Below are 19,228 nucleotides of genomic sequence, written 5' to 3' on the forward strand. Positions count from 1 at the left end.
TGTGTACATATACAAATATGTGTGGGTGGGTATGTTCAAACCCATTGCAATACATGAGCACCAGAGGCAGTGGCCCTTTCCACACTTTACTATTTAGAAATGAAACCTTTATTGGTGTACCTTTATTGGTATTTTGGCTTAGTTTTTAAGACCAAGTGGATGTAGTTTCCATCCCCACAGCAGGCCCAGTAAGGAAACAAACACACTCACTACAGTAAATCGCTGTTGATTCTAAATGTCAGCTAGTCAGCTAAATGAATAAAATGTATTTTGACAAATTCACTTACATACGTATTAAAGTAGCCCAAAATTTAGAATTTGGTCCCATTTTTCTAGCAAGTACAGACTACACCATGCTTTTGACTACAAACTTGGATACATTTGCAGTTTGTTTTATTTTTCAGATGAAGTTGTGTCCAATAACAATTAATAGTAACTAATCACTTAGAAGTCACTTTTGTTTTAAATAGCTAACACTGTGTGCTGTCACCATATATGAAACATTTGATTTCAAATCAGAAATGTTGTGGTATATAGAGCAAAATTCTGTTTTAACATCATTGTCCAAAAAAATACATGGAAGGGTATATATTATGATTTTGAAACCGCTTTCCTTCTGTTTTAATGAAGCCCACTAGCACAAATAATGTGAATATAACTGCTCCCAAAAGTGCTTTTTTTAACCACAACCCAGGATCAAGAACCAATCAAGATTTCAAAAGGAACCTATGTAGGGTTGGAATTTCAATACTTTTTTTCCTTTCTTTTTTTTTAAACCAAAATCCAAATTGGAGAACGTCCTGAATAAGGATAAGCAGAAAATCTGCAAATAAAATGTCTGGAAAACCAGGGAATTTATTAAAAGTTCATGGAATTGCAAAACCCTAATCCCAAGTGACATGGATTGGTTCTGTTGTTTAATTTAAGAGGACAATAGCTCAGGCATTCTTCAAACTGACAGTTGAGTCCCCTCTACAATACTATAGTAGCCTACTCTTCCACTTAGCCCAGGGCAAATCCTAGCTCTGGTCCAAAAATGTATGGCAAAAAGCTATGGTTTTACAAAGCATGTAAGTTTGCATTGACAAATATTAAACTGCAGTAAAAACATAATAAAAATAGTTTCCATAAAAGAACTTACACCAGTCCCCACTAATGTCAATATATCACCAGATTTTTCAGAACAGAAGATAAACAAGCCAAAAATATACAACTTATTTACAGCAGACACCAAATTCCCATAGCTTACATTCTACAGAGGAAATGTATATGTTTAATAAATGTTGAATCCAGAACAAGGGTATTATCTGTCCCTGATTGTCAGTAGAAACGAGAAAGTCAGAAGCTAGAATTGAATACATAAACTTGACATTATAGTTAACATTATGTTATCTATAAAAAAATAGATTTAAATTTTAAGACAAATGAATAATAAAGCAGATATCATGCAAGACAAAATAGCAAGACAGAAATGACTAAGGAAAAAAATTATCAGACCATTTCATTTTGTCAACATAAATTTCAAGTGGCTGTTACGGTTTTGACTTACATGCAACAAATGATAATTCTGTTACTACAAAGACCATAGAAATGTGACAATGCAAGCAACAAGAAAATATACATCGAAAACCTTTTCGGTAAACTCTGCCTATGCACAGGTATTCAGAAAGTTATACAGTATGTAATATATAACAGAATACACCATTAATTCAAATAAACAGCAATTATGCAAATCAAAGCATGATGTTTAAAATTTCTTGGGAATTAAAAGCCATCTTAACAATATTACTAATGTAAGAGGCTCACAGAGTAAAAATAAATAAACTGGCAGATTGCAAAATAATTAATATTTCAAATATCTGTGTAGGGAAGTGCTCAATAAGATGGAAAAGTTACCAGTCTGCTCAATCAGATGGTTTTACAAAATACAGATGGAAATCACTTAATTGACAGTGACCCAAAATGACAACGACATATTTTAGAAGGCACTGATGAGAACTAATAAAGATAACATTTTCAAGGACAGGAGTCTAAATGGACAAAACACAAATCTTTTACAGCTATACTGTATGTGCCAATGTAGGAAGTAGTTCTGAATGGGCTTTTCTTCTACAATAAGTGTGTGCAAACATCATATAATTATTATTTTATATAACTATAAAGCTGGATACCCCAGGGGCATTTGTTACCATTTCATGTTATTCATTATCATTCAGCATTGTGGTAAAAACAAGTGTCAGATCTTACAAGGCCTGGATAGGAATTTTTAAATCTGTTAACCACATAGATATCTTTCAGTTGAAGACATGGGTGATGTAGCACAATGATGTAAGGGGAAAGTGACCTGCTATAACACAGGATTGAGCAAGTACAGAATTACAAATAAAACATTTAATGATTACCTAAGTTTATAAAAACACTCCAGACAACGGTTGATCATCTACAAATAAAGTTGGGAATTAAAATGCCTATCCAGGTGTTATAACATCTGGCATGCATTAGCAACATCTGGCCAGAGGACCTCTTGTTACAAATCATAAATCTGAAATAATACACGGTTTGTTTCCTGATAAGTGCATGCAATGAAACTGGCCAATTAAATGAAAAATACATATGGCATTTAGGTTTTCTTCTGAACCATGATATAAACCATATAAATCTGAAAGAGATTACTGTCACTTTTCCTTACTCAAGATCTTATGTGCAAACATCCTGTAACATTTAGACATATCACATCTTTAGATTTGTCTCTGCCATTATGCTATAACAATCTACTGAGGTTGCTTTGATTGATGAAGAATGATATATTTCATTCTACTCCATCAACCACAAAATATGCTAAATCTCTTTCAGGGGAAAGCTTGCATAAAGTGACTTCAAAGTAAGACTGATTAAATCACAATCATCTGGTCATCATATGATCAAATCAAAATAATATATTTCAGGCTTTGCACCATGAGTACGTCAATGTTTCTTTAACAAATTTGTTATATGTATATAAATATTTCAGTGGTCTTACAGTCACTATACTGTACATTATCACCTGCTTTCAGCAGTGATATAGCATTGCCAGAAGAGTCAATTAATAGTTTTGCCAAACTTGGTATACGGTAAGAAGGCCCGTATTGACAGTCTCAGAGTATTAGTGCTGATCTAGGACTGACTTGCCCCACCCAACCCCCCATCTTCCCTGTTTATACAGTCTAATTAGTTATGAATCGAAAGGCTAAACTTATCCTAGAGAACCTTTAAATAAACTGTTGTTAGCGCTAAGCAAGAAAAAAGAAGGAAGAATAAATGTGTATAAAACATCAAAGAACAAAATTAAAACGAGAAGTTTATAATAAGTAAGCATTCTGGCTAAAATGTCCTAATTTACATTCTAATAATGAGTGCTTTTTCCCCTCACAACCAAATTTGCTTTTGTGTGGCAAGTGCTTTCTAAAAGTTATTCCACGATTCCCAAAATTTAGCAATTTAATTTAGCAGAACATTTTATATTTCTGAATCACAAAAGCTGAGATCAACAGCCACCTTAACAGTGTAACCTATTTTGGCAGAACAGAGACATGGATATAAAGTGCCTTTGAAAATGATTGAAGAAAAAAGAAACTCAGCCAAATGTTTGACTGTTTGTAGCATCAGGGGAAGAGTTCAATTGAGATCTTGTCTCAAGAGGGAACTCTGTGAAGTCTGTTCCATGACCTCGCAGACTGACTTGTCCATTTGCAATAGTAAATTGGGAGGTGATTCCAGAACGTGATGAGGTCTGGAATTGCGAACGGAAGTTATTATCAAAGGTGCTGATTTGAAAGGTCTGATGCAACCCTTGAGCATCACTCTTTTTTGAGGATGCAACTTCATCCAGAAAGTCCTCGGCTGGCGATACAGCCGAGGGGGTGGTTTCGTCTCCTGAAAATGAGAATGAGTGCTGGGAGTCCCCTACAAGAAGTCCAAAATGAGGTTTATCCAAGGTAGACCGTAGTGGAGAGTTCATCCCTGACCTACCAGTGCCAATGGTAAACCTGCTGGGTGAAGGGTACTGTTTCTCAGTGGAGAACAGAGGCTGGTTTGAGAGGCTGGGGCTCTCTGTGACAAAGGTAAGACTCTGGCTGCTAAGGTAGCTGTCATTCTGGCTGGTCCTCTCCAGTGCTTGTTGAAGGAACTTGGAGTATTCATGCAGGAGGCTGGACTTCTCTGCTGGTGGGGCCTGAGGGTTACCTCCCAGGCTTTCTACCGGGCTACCCTCAGACACATCTGAAGAGTTGATGGAAATGCTAGAGGTCACCTCCGTGTCAGCCACACTGAAAGATATATCTGGCTGCCCATTGGCCTTGTTTGAGTAGTGGTCCAGAAGTGTCTGGAGAACCTCATCAGAGAGGACACTTTTTTCATGGTTAGACTTGATATCTACGCTCAGTGGCTGGGGTTCCAAAATGGTTGCAGGAACAGTTTCATCTATGACACTAGCCACTGCGGCTTGAGTAACCGAAGGCTGGGACGCAATGTTGCTTACGTTAAGGGCATAATTGCGATTGTTGTTGTTGTTGGCCACGGTGGCCTGTTGAAGGTACCTTTTCTTCTTCAGGAACTGCATGGCGTCATCATAGTTGGTGCTACTGGGTGCTGGTTTTGTTTGCCCTCCTGGAAGAGCATCCACTGGCTCCAGGCCGGAGTTGGCCACTTCCACATCCAGAAGACCTTGTTTGTCTACAATCTCAAACGTGTACCTGGTTACTTTTCCATGTTCGAAAGAAGACAAAGGGGAGATACTGCCTGGTGTTTCGGGTTCTGTTGGTTGCTTTAGACTTCTCTTAGGAACCTTCTTAAGAACCAGCTTAGGAGGATGAATCTCCTCAGATGACAGATCCTCCTCATCTAGCACCAAACGCCGCCTACTGACTGAGTCAGGAAGCTCCACAGTATAGTCTGCTACCACATATTCGTCTTTGACCACCTTTGAGGTAACCGCAAACAGAGGGCATTCAATTTTGCTTGACCTTTGCTCCAGCTCCTTGTCCATTGTGTCAAGAGAAGAAACAGTGGCAACATCTTCAGTGGCTGGAGCTGAGAGAGAGCACTGAGACTTGTCAGAAGTCTTCTGGCGTTTCTTCTTGGGTAGCAAGCATTCTTTGGCAGGGAAGGAGAAGCCTAGAGAGTCAGTGTTGTGCAGGAATCCTCCATCTTTCCCTGATGCTACTGCCTTGTGGGCTTTCCTCTCCTTCATTTCATGGCACATGCGCCTGTGCTTTAGAACACGGTCAGTTCTGGAAAAGTACTGTGGGAAACAAGCAGATTCCGTTTTATGGCAAACATGGACACCAATAAAAATGAAGACCCCTAAATGTATTGCCTGTCATTGCAAACCAATATGGGACCATTTCATTGAGATGTGATTTGGGAGCATAGATAACAAACCTGGTGGCAGTAGTCACATTGATAGGGCTTCTCTCCACTGTGTGTCCTTCTGTGTCTCTCCATGTGGTATTTCTGAATGAACCTCATTCCACATTCCTCACAGCGGAATGGCTTCTCACCTGAAAAATTCAACAGGACGGGCAGAAGACTGTTTTGTCATATTAGGTTAACATTCAACAGGTAGGATCTTCGACTAACAATTCTTAAATAATAGCTTTGCAGTGTATTCTTATACCAGTGTGTATCTTCTCATGTCTCTGAAGAAGGTACTTCTGTATGAAGCGCATATCACACTGGCTGCACTGAAATGGCTTCTCACCTGAAACGGAGCAAGTGAGAATTGTGTATATTGAATAACCTCCTTATTAGGCAGAAATTACAACTAAAAATAACAGGCATGTATATTTTATGTACATCAAAAGACTTGGTCATATAATACATACCAGTATGGATGAAAACATGTCTTTGTAGATGGTAGTTTGTTCGGAAGGCTGCGTTGCAGTGCCCACAAACATGACATTTTGGACTCTGGAGACCCAATGATCCATCCTCATTGATGGTTAGAATCTAAATGAAGGAAAAAGGCCTGACAATCAGATCACTCTGACTTATCTAGAAGGTGAAGAAGGGTCAAGAAAAAAATAAAAGGTTTAATCTAAATAATTTCTCATGAACAGACAGATTCAACACCTGGAATCTGTCAATGGAGAATTGTGTTTCTGTGAGTAATATTTTGAAAGCTAGTTTTATTTGTGGCTTATCTAGACAAACCAGGAATTGGCAGTGCTTGATTCCACTGCCACAAAGTCAAAACAGCTTATATAGTTAAAAAAGAAAAACAAAATCGTTTTTGGTCATGAATAACTTTTTGACCATGTTTTGTTACAATATGCATTGTTCACATGCTAGTTGTAACAATGAAATGGAAATGTCTGACTTGCTATCTGGTTATAGTTAATCATGTGGCCCGTTCAACCAATTACGATGAACATTCAACATTTGCAGTTTCTGCAAAAATATAAATGTAGAAATACAAACAATTGAAAAAAACACATTCACAATATAATTTTTCCTCTGAGTAACCAACATATTTAGTCTGGCAAAACATGGTAAGTATATTAAATGCACCTTGGCAGGAGAGCGCTGTTTTCGTTTTTTCTTCTTGAGACATTCTGTTGTGAGATCCTTGGACTGTTTTCTCTCTTTCTTCCCTTCTATCAGTGGATCAGATGACAGCTTCAACTCTTGTTTGATGCCCCCCTGCAAAACATTGTTTATTCACATTAATGAACTTGACAAATCAGTCAAGATAATTACGCTTTCAATGGCTAAATGGGTTTTAAAGTCTGGGTTAAGGTTAGTACTCTTTGCTTTTCACTCTCTGAAAGCAAAGAGTGATCAAGCTGTGATTTGGGAAAAGGTTGTAAGGTCAGCATGGTGTAACGCAAAACCTAGCCTTCCCAAGTTTCAAGATATACTGTCCCTACACTGAACTTCTTCTTTTCTTCATTTAGCCTACTCCAGGCTCCAGACTGAATAAAAGCAAGAACACCAGCTAGAAAGAGTGTAGAAATTAATACTGAACAGCAACTTAAATCAATGTGTACCACGGGGTCAAAAGAGTTGAGAACCACTGGTTTTCACTATAGTGTATCAACTGCAAACTTACAGACAATAATAATGTACGCATGCATTATATGGACTCACAGGCATGTGGAGCGTGCAAGGCAGCTTGTGTATGAGTCTCTGCATCATTCCCTCTTCTCCGTCATTCTTCACAGTTTCCTCATGTACCATTACATCATCAGTTGGGACCAGGTCATTAGTCGCCACTGAACTCTCAGTCAGGTCATCATCATCATCCTCCTCCTCCTCCTCCTCTTCGTCGTCGTCATCATCATCATCAGCTAACAGGGGATGGTTGGCTAACCCCCTTTCTCCAAGGGTCATGACGACCAGGCCCCCACCACCTATACCCACCCTCTCATCCACTCCCCCACCACACTTCAGCAACATCCCCTCCAGCTTGTCATCAATGTTCATTTTTACTAGAGACCAAATCTAGCTAGTCTGTGGGGTAAGAAGGGCAGGCGTATTAGGAACTTTAACGTGACACAAAACTACCCTGTTAAGCTAAATATGAATCGGCTAATCAAGTACAATACTACATGCAACCAAGTAAATTTTTTCTAGGGGCCATCATCGACTGAGTAACGTTCATCTCAGGTTTAGTTGATAGCTAGATTATAGCTAACAATAGTAGCTATGCATTATCCGCAAACCTAAAAACTCGCTAGAGTAGCAAGCAAACCAGTTATCTCAGAATAGAAGTAACATGACCAAAATCAACATTTTGCATCAAACGATGCTATTTGTACATGTTTATGGTGTCATGATCTGTCGTGTATAGGTTGAGTGGTCAAATATTGTGGTTTGATTACAGTACAGTACTTTAGCTAGCTAAACGTTACCTAGCTAGTAGCCACTTTACTGTACGTAGTAGGGTAGCTCGCTAGCTACAGCCTCTCCAAAATAAATGGCAACACAACTAACTACTGCATTTAGATACCTAGATTAAATAGCTAGTGACAGTGAGTGGAATAACGTTCGCTAACTATCAACATCAGCTAGTACCATGGCTAGTTGCGGATGGCATACAGCTGGGATCTTAGGCCTGATTTAAAAAAAAACAATTGACCACAACTAACAGCTAGTAAGAATTCACAACTACTACAGTAATTAAGACAAGGCACGGCAGATTTAACTCTTCGAAACTACTAGTACTGTGTAGCTAGCGAGCTAAGCTAACTACACTAGCATTAGTTAGCTACCCCTAGCTTAGTTAGATATATACAGTAACTTACGTAACGTTAGCCTGCAGCTTACCTACTTTGTAGTCTAATAAGGTCGTTTAGCAGTCATTGTTAATCAGAAAAAGTATCCGTTGTGTGATACAGCTGCACAAAGACAGAAAGAAACATCACCCCGCATCTGGCCAAATTATTGCATTGGGCCCAACAACTGCAGTGCATGGGGAATGTTGCCAGAGCAGCTAGCTGTTTGGCGTTGTTGTAGAGCTACCGTTCAGTAGACTGCCGTCTCTGTGTTCTCACTGCACTGCAGCCCCTATCTGCATGTCTTCTGCGTGCAGCACCTCACGAGGACAACAATACGATTTACAGAACAAAATGAAGCCTGGTTCTTCAAATATCAAGTCCCATTCATTCAACCATACTATGAAGAAATAATCATATTTAAATACTTAACGAGTATCAACTCTATTAAAATGATTAAAAATATATATCTCTTGTTAATTAATCAGATTAATAAAGCTGTTCTACACTTAATACTTAAAAGTTGTATTTTAATTAATAATTGGACCACAACAATCATAAACAAGTCTATAGTCTGAACCTTGGATTCTCATGTCAAGTCCATGGTAGTCGCGTATCTGAAATTCCTTGTTTCTCAGCTCGACACAATCCTAATTTGGTTTTGGGGTCTTCAAATCAATAGTGTTTATTGGCATATTTTGAGAACAGTACATCAAGCGGGTTTCGAAATAACTTAACAAGGGGTGAAAATATATAAATTTTTCTAAGTTAAATTAGTCTAATATACAGTATCTAGTGTTTATGTAGTTAATTTGACTATGAGAGCATACAACAAATAGGATGTGTTCACTTTAATAGTCTTATTAATTGTCCACCTGATTCCTTTCCCTATGCTGTGGCCTTCATTAATCAACCATCCGTACAGAAACGAACAAGCCCCCCACATCAAGCCACCTCCAAATTGTTAATGTTGAACAGCTATAGCACTATTCTCCCAAAACACTAATTTCCCTACATCTACATATACAATAGATGCATATACTGAACATGTTAATCAGAGAACGTGTAGATTAACGTTTTAGATTAATTACTGTAAAATATTGTATAGGATCTATGGTTATTACTCGTATCCCATCATCTATACATTCTGGGTGTGTATAAATGCACTAAAGCGAATAAAGGCTGTTACAAATTTGCAAAACATATACGACACAATTAACACATTAAATGTTAGGTATCAGAGTACTAGGATAGGTTAGGGAAGGTTAGAAAACAAAACAAGGTTAGGTTAGGGTTAAGGTTAAGCATTACAATACAGTGGTTAAGGTTTGGGTTGTAGTGATGAAGAAAAAGTCAACTTTAAATGGATTTGAACTTTCAACCATTGGAGGGAAGGTTGAGGGTGCCCTTACAAAATCATTTTTTTAACACTAAATGCTCTCGCCACTGCCCCTAGCGCCCAGTTTGTACTATAGCTTAATGTAATGTATAGTAATAAAGATACATAAGTTGTTTGTCAAAGATTTACGTAAAATAACTTACATAATCTTCTGAGACTAACTTGGACACATGCTTTGCCATATTTTAAATACTTTACTACATGTATTTAAAATATAATATCCCTTTCCAGAAATTTGCCTAATAAGATACTAGTAAAATAATTAGTTAATGAGGCCGTTGCTAGGGCATTGATAACAACTGCACTGACATTTCACAGTGGTCACGCCCCTCTACTGGGGTAAGTAAAATCTGCTGTTCAAATATAATAACAAAGCTTTCAGTCTATGAAATTTTAAATGTTTCAATGTAATTTTAGGATTACGCAGAATGTGAACTGGATTATAAATATACTTTGGTGCATCTATCTCGTCTGAGTATGTTGGTGGTTACAAATGACCCTGCTTCCGGTGTAGCATCAGCGTGAGTTCTTACACTGCAACTTATGGGTCATAGACGTCATGGTCTCTGGTCTAGTTTAGCCTTAAGCAATAAGCATTATCACGTATGTCGACTTACACAGCATAACGGCTGTGTCACCATGTTACTGATTAATCGTATTTTATGCATGCATAAATATATACACTTCCTGTCCATAACCAGAAATGAAACCAAAATATATCCAAAAACATTCCCAGGTTCACACTACTCTTACTCTACTCAGTCTTTCAACTGTTTCATCTCAGGTTTTTAATTAACTCTAAAAAACATAGGGTAAAGTAGGATGGCACTATACACCAAGTTACCCCACAATTAAGTTTGTTTTTGGAGAGCCAACTGCATCCACATTAGTGGTACAACCGGCCTACAATGAGAGGGTGAATTATTATGTTCCCAAAATGCTTACAGTGGAGACTTGAGAGACTGGTGTGGCAGGGCCTGATCATGCATGATTGGAGTGTTAATAGAATGTTAATCAGTCTTATGGGATGTAGAATTTTCTTCTACATATATACCTTTCAGGATACTCTGGACAATTTGGATCACTTCACTATTTGATACTATTTCTGAGTGGGGCAAAGCCTTGAACTCCTTCACATGGACAGGCTGTGCTTGCTTCCCTATCCAGCGCTTGCATAAACCCAAGCTAACACTGTTTGCAGTATCATCCCCATCACCATACACATAGTCTATAGGGTCTGCATTTGGGAAATGGTCATCATAAATATAAGTAACCGGTGTGGGCAATCCAACACCATAGAAGCAGTATGTCTCAACACCAGGAAGGGGCAGACTTGCTGTCAGGTTTCTGGTGTCTTCCCACATGAACCAGCCATCCCCAAAGTCGATGTCTTTAAAGAAGCGCTCATAGTCTTTGTTGGTGTAGTTGAATGATGGTGTAGAAATAAAGGTCTGGTTTGCTGGCCAAGCTACTTCAAATGGAAGCATCCAGGGGTTTGTCGAGGTCATCCGCTGCTGTTTCCGGATCTTGATGTTGGAGACCAATGGGATGCCAAGATTATCACCTGCAGATAATTGATTTTAGACTACATATTATCCATTTTGAAAGTTGAAATATGAACTATTCCATTACACAGGGTAATAGAATGCTATGATATGTTTCTACCATGGGTTAGGTTTTTTTCAATCAGTCAACCAGATGGTGGAAAACAGCACCTGATGCTAGCACTCTGAGGAGTTTACTTGCTCCACCCCAGGGTGCTCCAAGTGAAATGAAGCCTTTGATGAAATGGTCTTTCCAAGCCGGAGACTGCTGATTCAAGAAGTAGAGAACAAAATTGCTTCCCAGACTGTGGCTTAGGAAGTAAATTGGTTGTTGATACTGCTCATACATATCCTCAACCAGCTTCTTTACTCGTGCAAAGTATTCCTCTTGCTCGTCTGAGGGTGAAATAAAAAGGTCACATGACTTGTAAGCATTTGTACATAGCAAATAATTACATGCACTTGTACATTTTGCTGTACAGGAAATTGACAGTGGGTGAGTGTGCCAAGGATTTCACTTACTTGGAGCTAGCCTGAAGTCGTAGGGTGCTGCCCGGACAGTCTCATCGCGGACATATCCCATGTTGATCAAATGCGTAACCATATCATGAAAATAGCCTGTAAAAAGGACAGATTTATTTATTTATATTGTGATCAAAAGAGAAAAATACCATAGTTACGTTTGTTCTCACCAGAGAGCTTGTTCTTGTCCAAGAACTCAACAGCATATGTCTGTCCAAACCCAGGCACTCTCACAGTCACCCCTGCAGGATTTGATATCTTGCGAGTTGTTTTATTATAAACAATTCTGTTGCAGGAAATATTAAGTATTTACAGTGTTATTACATCAGAAAATTATCCCAGCCGTTACAATCCTAAGCACTCATTAGAAAGCATATAATAAAGTTCTGAGTTTGCTTTTTCTTCTATTTCAGTACCTTAATTCTTGATACAGCAACTAACAATAAAAAATTTGGAACTGAGTGAATAGAGTTATAATTATTAAATGAACAAGCTCTAAATCCAAGTACTTTTGATATGGATCATGCTCCCCCTTACCTTATATTATCAACCCAACAGTCAAAACCTATTGGCATGAACATATTCAGGTCAATCCAAAGTGTGAAAAAGTCATCTGTCTTTTTGTAGCACATCCAGTGCACACGACTTGGCTTGTCAATCTTGGCCTCGAGCTGGTTTCCTGCACTCCCCGGCACTGGTTAAAAGCAGTAAAACGTTAGAGATTATCAGCCAGATGAGAAAACATGAAGATGACTCAAAGGCAAGATTGCAAAAAATTTTGCGACAATAGGCCTACTAATCAAACCATTCAGGTGAGACTTACGAAGCAGAAGCTAGTGTTCTGTAGACTTAGTTTGGGCACATTTCAGAGCAAGCCATTTTCAAATGAATTATCTTTTATATTATTACATTTTGCTGTTCCATATTACGCCATAGCTTGCAAAAGTATTCAAATACTTGACCAATTATTATATACTACTGAAATAATATAATTAAATTCTGTTTAATATTTTATTTTAAAACAAACTCAAAATGAATTATTGTTAAGGTGACATTGGTTTTATGTTGGGAACTATTAGTAAGAAAAATGAAAAATAAAAGCGATAGTGATGGGTCGTTGACGAACCAGTCAGCTCTAAGAGCCAGCTCTTGTAGGTAAACGTTGGGAGTCGGCTCGCATCTCAGAAGAGCCTGCTCCCAAATCTATTTATATAAAAAAGAAACATATGAATAATCCAAAGATTAAAATGAATTTAATTAACTAATGCTGAAGGATTTAGTTCTGTCACATATTCGTTGTCTGCTCAGACTACCGTAATTCCCCTTTTATAGCCACACCTTGTATAAACCGCACCATTCATTTTATAGTTTTGTATGTATACAAACCCAAGTATTTAACTGCACCCATATAAACTGCTGAATTATGACTGCTGAATTATGACTCGTACATTCAGGGGCGTTATTTCTAGCAATAGCCAAGGTACGGCAATGTGACATGACATCAAGGACCTACAATGCAATTAAAAAACTGTTTTAACAGACATACACTGTGAAAAAAAAAGCTGGGGTGCCGGAAAAATACAGTTAAAAAACAGATTTATGTTGTAAAACTACATAGCGTAAAATTACATTATTAATCTGTAGAAATACAAAAATGTATTTTAGTATATTGATGTAATGTATTTTAGTATATTGATGTAATTTCACAGCAAGAATAAATTTTCTCCCCCAAATTCTCCCTTTGTTGCTGTCATCAACAGCTTTTAAAAATGTTCGTTCTTCAGGCTTAATGCATTTATACATCACCTATTGGTATTTTGATGACTCACACATTACCAACTTCTACCAGACACAGTCATGCAGAAACCTACATGACTTAGAGCTCCCAAAGAAATACATATAAAGCAGCAAATCACACCAAATAGAATCGTCTTCTTTTCTATGGATGGCACACAAACACGACCATAATCCCCCAAAAACATTCCAAAGGGTACACTGTACATGAAGAACAAGATGGCAAGAAAATATCATAACATATCAATTACAACAAACATAAACATTAACGAAATGAACTGCCACAAAGCATGCTGGGATATCAGTAATAAAACAGAAATACTCCGAATTTATACAGGCTTCTTTTGTAAACTGTGAATCAAAGTCTGTAGAAAAACAGATAATTCTTGTGATTCCTGATAACAGACTTTTCCAGTTATTTTACAAATGTTAAATTAATGTTTTAATGTGTAATTTACTGTCATTCTGAAATAGAGAATTACATGTACATTTTTATGTAATTTACCATAAAATAACATTCATTTTTTAGTGTTAGTTCTCTGTAACATTCACAACGCCTAATGCATGTCATGCACAACTTAGAGAGAGAGCTGTGAAAACACCTTTCATCTTATCTATTTTGGCGCATATTTCAGCATCACAGAGATCAGAGGTCTAATTATCATAAGTCATTTGTTTAAACTTCACAGGAAATAAACAAATGCACTGAATTACATGCTAATTTCTAGTAGGTAATCAAGGGGTGTTCAAAACAGCAAAACAAAAGTGACATTTGGCACAAAATAGGCAAAGTTGTTGTAGTTTAAAAGTACTAAGGCGAACGAGCCGCCTCACTGAAAAGAGCCGGAATGCCCATCACTACAAAGTGCTGGTCCTACCGGAAGTATGGCTTCACAGGACTACACTGTGAGTAGTGTTGCCAAATGGAGAGGTTTCCTGATTACTGACAGCGTGCGGGCAAAATGGGCGTAGGCGTGTCGATTTACAGACAGGGTTGTATTGAAAAAATAGCGTTCGTGCAGTTTTTTGTGTAGTCCGCGTGAGATTTTCAGTTCACAGTCAATATTATCTGGCAACCCTGAATGTGAGCGGCAACCGTTTCATAACAGTGTTTCTTAAATGAAGTGCTCCTTTGAATAGTTCTCCTTTTGGTAAATGTTGGAAACCAAACCTCATTCTTGAAATGAGCAGTTTGTGCAGGTAAGAAAAATAAAGGCGATCGAATATTTTGCAACAACAGGTAGGCTTATGTAGGCTAACTATTGAACGAGCATTTAACGCTCAATCATAATTCTAGTCTACATTTGCCTTCACATTTGAGATTTGTATTCGTTTCATTGTTCTCTGGTTGCTTTCAGGACTTTAACATTAAAAGGTGTCCGGGAGTCAAATAAGCCGGTTCCTTCAGGTGAACTGACACACAAGAGCCGGTTTACTCAAAAAGCTCGTAATGCCCATCACTATCGCATAATCAATGCTGGCTACCTGCCGCGCGGTCAAAGCAATTTAGGAACCGTCATAATATAAACATTTCATGGAATTCTTTACCACAGTAGCTATTAACTTCAAAACAGATAAAAAGCGTATTGTTCAGAACTTAAGGAGCATTCACAGCAACGCCTGCTACCCAGCTAACAATTTTGCGTTGTCACAATGTTGTTACGACATTATATCTGGCGACCGAAATTAGGTAGCAGCAACGTTGTCACAACCTGAAAAGTGAACGTTTTCTTGTTGTCGCTACAATGTACCTAATTGACGTTGTCAGTTGGTCGCTAGCATGTCGTAGCAAGTTGGTATTTCTAAGGTTGTCGGTTGGTAATCCCGAATCCCAGGCATCCTATCCATATATTCATACGTACAGCTAGTACAGTTAAGTTCATTTCTGTCCAGTCAACATCTTGACAACTTTCTCCAACCTTGTGTTTATATGCTCCAACTGTTCCATGAAATCTTAAATGTGCACAACACATTTCAGCAGGGTTCTAAACAGACGTTTAGTTTTACAGTGAGGTATTGTATAAATATTATAAATTCATTTTATCAACCCCTTCCCAGATATAATAATGGCAATTCTGTTACATCTTCAGTCCAGAAATGTTTTGACATATCCTGTAACAGGGGCGTCAGTTTGTGTTGAAAAGTGGTGGGGACAAAAAACATTACAGCAGGACGGGAAAAATATTGAATAACGGCGCCGCACATTCAAAAATGGGCATAGCGTAGGCCAGTCAACAACACAAAAATACTCAGCATAAAAAAAGACTGTTATGGTCGCATATATGGGATTTTTACTTCTGTGCCCCTGAGAGTACGGTCCCACATTGTATTTAGAATGTTCAGTGAAGTCCATAACTGGGGATCAATAACAGGTTCCACATGTACCATCACCTCCACAGAGACAGGGGACAGTGGAATGTATTAGTGTGAGTCTGGATCAGGACAGTACAGTAATGCTGTCAACATCACATTGTCTGGTAGGTCCATGAGGCAGTCATTTTATTATTCTAATATTAGATATGTTTTATTCTGTAAATGAATGAAGAAAGCTCTTATGCCAGTGAATAAGTGCATAATATATATATATATATATATATATATATATATATATATATATATATATATATATATATATATATATATATATATATATATATATATTTATTATGTTACACAGGTGGTGATGTGATCCTAGAGAGCCCTGTCCATCCTGTGACTGAAGGAGACTCTGTGACTCTTCACTGTACGTATAGAAATCAACCACACACTAACCCCAAGGCTGAGCAGCGGGGCGGTATTGCATTCGCTTTACCGCACCGTTGTGACGAAAAGAGAGCTGAGCCGGAAGGCAAAGCTCTTGATATACCGGTCAATTTTCGTTCCTACCCTCACCTATGGTCATGAAGGATGGGTCATGACCGAAAGAACTAGATCGCGAGTACAAGCGGCTGAAATGTGTTTTCTCAGAAGGGTGGCTGGCTTTTCCCTTAGAGATAGGGTGAGAAGCTCAGCCATCCGTGGGGAACTCGGAGTAGAGCCGCTGCTCCTTTGCATCGAAAGGAGCCAGTTGAGGTAGTTCGGGCATCTGGTAAGAATGCCAAGTTGAGGCACTTCTGCGTTTGTTGCTCGTTGTTCCTGCCTCATCTGCTGAAGCAGAGAGAATCTTCAGTGCCTTGAGACGCCTGAAGACCTGGCTGCGCTCTTTAATGTCACAAACCCGACTCAACAGTGTGGCTGTTTGTCATGTTCATAGAGAGAGAATGTATAACTTGGACAAGAAGAAACTGTGTCAAGAATTTGTTCAAGTTACTGATCGGCGCATGCATGTTTTTGGGTCATTTTAGAATCAGTAATAGTTTATTTTGTTCAAGTTACTTTTTTTGGACAATGTACAGTGTTTCTTTCTGTATCTAAACTGCATTGCATGTTTTATTTTGTGCAAATAAACCTTTAACATTTATTGGTTCGCTTGATTTTTCTGAACATTTTAACCAAAGGCTTTCAAAAAGTGGTGGGGACAAAATCAGCCATTTCAAAAAGTGGTGGGGACAAAATCAGCCATTTCAAAAAGTGGTGGGGACATGTCCTCAGCGTGAATGACACCTATGTCCTGTAATATACAAGAGCAAAAAAGTATATACATTTACAAACAAACCAGAACATTTATGTAATATTAAAAATATTTCATTTATCACCTCACACTCCCAAGTTGGTCAACAGCACAGAAATTTAAATCAGAACTGACTTCAATGGCAATAGCCATGATAAACAGTATTTTTTTTCCACTAGTAAGAGTTCTATCCTTCTCCAATCATTGACATTTATGTTCCAATTTAGAAATATTATCAAACTGGCCATTTTACAAATAATTTAAGTATAAGAACACAAGCCAATATGAATGCTTTACTTAATTGGGTTATTTTCTTTTCAAATGGTAAATAACTGTGAAATCAAACAAACAATTAATATTATCCAACTGACAAAATACAATCACACAAGCAAAGACGGACACTTTCCTCTTCCTTGTAATCAGAAATGAGTCTGAGTGGTCGTCAATTCCATCTTCACCTTCCTCTGCCTTTGGACCCGTTGCTGCAACTGGACATGGACAATGAAAACCAGTTTAAAAACAGTATAAAACATTGTCAATCATTTGATTCAATTCGTTCATAATTTATATAGATCACTTTAACAATTTTGTCAAATATCTCTTTGAATCATTACTTGTGGAACTCATAGTAAAAATCTTTAAATTTGAGTACTTGATGACTTGTTAATCTATGTTTGAAAAAAGTTACCAACCAAGCTAGTTATTGACTTACTGTACTATACATAGACTGTATATATAAGGTACTATACTGTAGCTTGCTAACGTTTGAGCTAACGTTAGTTGGCTTGCTAAACAGTACTGTAATTCGATGGGAACTACCAAAGTGATTTTAGCTATATGATAGATCTATCTGCTTTGTAAAGAAGTTAAATACGCTTACCTGAGATTCCATGTCCAGAAAGGATGACGGTGCTCCAGAAATTATGTCGGCTCAACGAACTAAACTGACGTTTGTTTAACGTAGTCGTACTACCGTTTGCTAGCTGCAGTAGCTAGTTAGCCAGGTAAACCTTAAAAGAAAACTTGAGCTACCTGCAGTAGTTAGCTAGGTGTATTACAGTACTATAATGTAGGCTACACGACTAAATTAGAAAATAACTAAATTGGAAAATTGCTAGATTAGAAAACGAAAGTATGATTAACATCAATGATTATAACATTTTTAAATAGCAATAACTACTAATCTAGACTAGCAGATGAGTACTGGTGAAAACTCACAGACATGACTAAATCAGAACATAAATCAGAATTATCTTAAACTGGAGTAAAATAAACGTGCCATAGCCACGGATAACGTTGCCCCAACGTTTTGTGAAGTCATGACATTACCAATCCATAACGTCAAGATTGGTCGTGGTTACGGAACGTGTTATCTGGGTAAGAGTTAAAATGCCTAAATTGTAGGCGCCGTAGAAAACTGACTGATTCCCAATCGTCCTGTGTTGTGAAATAGGCTGCATGTTTTACTTTCAGTATACAAGAAGCAAAATTATATTACAATAATATAAAACATCAATCGAATTACCTGAAAAATAGTGTGACACGTAGGCATTACATTACAATAAGTGAAGTAATATAAATATGCTCACCTATGAGAACCGGCGGGTTTTGATTATTTGTCACTTTGTTTGGAGGTTTGACAACTGGTGGGACCACATCCAATGACTGAAATCCGGTAAACTGCTGTAACGCAAGGAATATTATAAGCCCCGTAGGCCTACGGCTGAGTGCGTACCCCATTATCTTAAAATATTGTGTCACACTACAACTCGGCGCAGGGAAAACGTGAGATCGCCACTCCTACAGGGCAGAGTACAGTATTGTGACATTTCAACGTTTCCTTAAATATCTCGATTTGCCAGCTTTGCAAACGTTAAAATGTCAAATTAGTTAAGCACTTATCAAAATATATTATGCGTATGGCTTGAAGCCAACAATCCTCTGAGAACACCATCCACAAATAAGCATGGGGGCAGCATAATTGATGGGCATGGTTTTGAATAAGGCCTAAATCAATAGCAAATATTCACAGAAGGCAAGGTGGATGGAGACCCCTTCAGAGGAAAATCCTAGAAGAAAACCTGCATCAGTCTGCAAACGACTTGGA

General features: G+C 37.9%; 2 protein-coding genes across 5 annotated transcripts; both read right to left on the bottom strand.

The window, feature by feature from the left end:
- Window positions 1–354: 354 nt before the first annotated feature.
- Window positions 355–8,577, bottom strand: znf148 (zinc finger protein 148). 4 transcript variants are annotated; one of them, XM_010904936.3, is made up of 7 exons: window positions 8,309–8,577; window positions 7,126–7,488; window positions 6,547–6,678; window positions 5,862–5,985; window positions 5,654–5,737; window positions 5,419–5,537; window positions 355–5,278 (listed from the first exon to the last, which is right to left on the bottom strand). In XM_010904936.3, the coding sequence occupies exons 2-7, from the start codon at window positions 7,459–7,461 to the stop codon at window positions 3,614–3,616; spliced, it is 2,460 nt and encodes an 819-aa protein (XP_010903238.2). In that variant the 5' UTR covers window positions 7,462–7,488; window positions 8,309–8,577; the 3' UTR covers window positions 355–3,613. The 4 variants fall into 4 exon arrangements, with proteins under 4 accessions (XP_010903238.2, XP_010903237.2, XP_010903236.2 ...); XM_010904935.3 differs by having other exon boundaries at window positions 8,305–8,577; XM_010904934.3 differs by having other exon boundaries at window positions 8,283–8,577.
- A 240-nt stretch (window positions 8,578–8,817) lies between these two features.
- LOC105030834 (phosphatidylcholine-sterol acyltransferase) lies at window positions 8,818–18,912 on the bottom strand. Its single transcript, XM_010904937.3, has 6 exons — window positions 18,711–18,912; window positions 12,255–12,411; window positions 11,888–12,003; window positions 11,718–11,813; window positions 11,367–11,591; window positions 8,818–11,215 (listed from the first exon to the last, which is right to left on the bottom strand). Exons 1-6 carry the CDS (start codon window positions 18,859–18,861, stop codon window positions 10,662–10,664), a joined length of 1,299 nt encoding a protein of 432 aa, XP_010903239.1. The 5' UTR covers window positions 18,862–18,912; the 3' UTR covers window positions 8,818–10,661.
- Between the last annotated feature and the right edge of the window lie 316 nt (window positions 18,913–19,228).

The sequence above is a fragment of the Esox lucius genome, chromosome 16 (genome assembly GCF_011004845.1).
Source record: "Esox lucius isolate fEsoLuc1 chromosome 16, fEsoLuc1.pri, whole genome shotgun sequence".
NCBI lineage: Eukaryota > Metazoa > Chordata > Actinopteri > Esociformes > Esocidae > Esox > Esox lucius.

What these genes read in the sequence shown, in the direction of transcription:
- LOC105030834 (XM_010904937.3), bottom strand. Translation starts at nt 18,861, where the DNA reads ATGGGGTACGCACTCAGCCGTAGGCCTACGGGGCTTATAATATTCCTT. An exon ending in AAACCCGCCGGTTCTCATAG is followed by an intron (nt 12,412 to 18,710) that starts GTGAGCATATTT and finishes GCTTTTAACCAG; the next exon opens with TGCCGGGGAGTGCAGGAAAC. An exon ending in CGACTTCAGGCTAGCTCCAA is followed by an intron (nt 11,592 to 11,717) that starts GTAAGTGAAATC and finishes TTTCACCCTCAG; the next exon opens with ACGAGCAAGAGGAATACTTT.
- znf148 (XM_010904936.3), bottom strand. Translation starts at nt 7,461, where the DNA reads ATGAACATTGATGACAAGCTGGAGGGGATGTTGCTGAAGTGTGGTGGG. An exon ending in ACATGTTTTCATCCATACTG is followed by an intron (nt 5,738 to 5,861) that starts GTATGTATTATA and finishes GCTCCGTTTCAG; the next exon opens with GTGAGAAGCCATTTCAGTGC. An exon ending in ACATGAGAAGATACACACTG is followed by an intron (nt 5,538 to 5,653) that starts GTATAAGAATAC and finishes TGAATTTTTCAG; the next exon opens with GTGAGAAGCCATTCCGCTGT.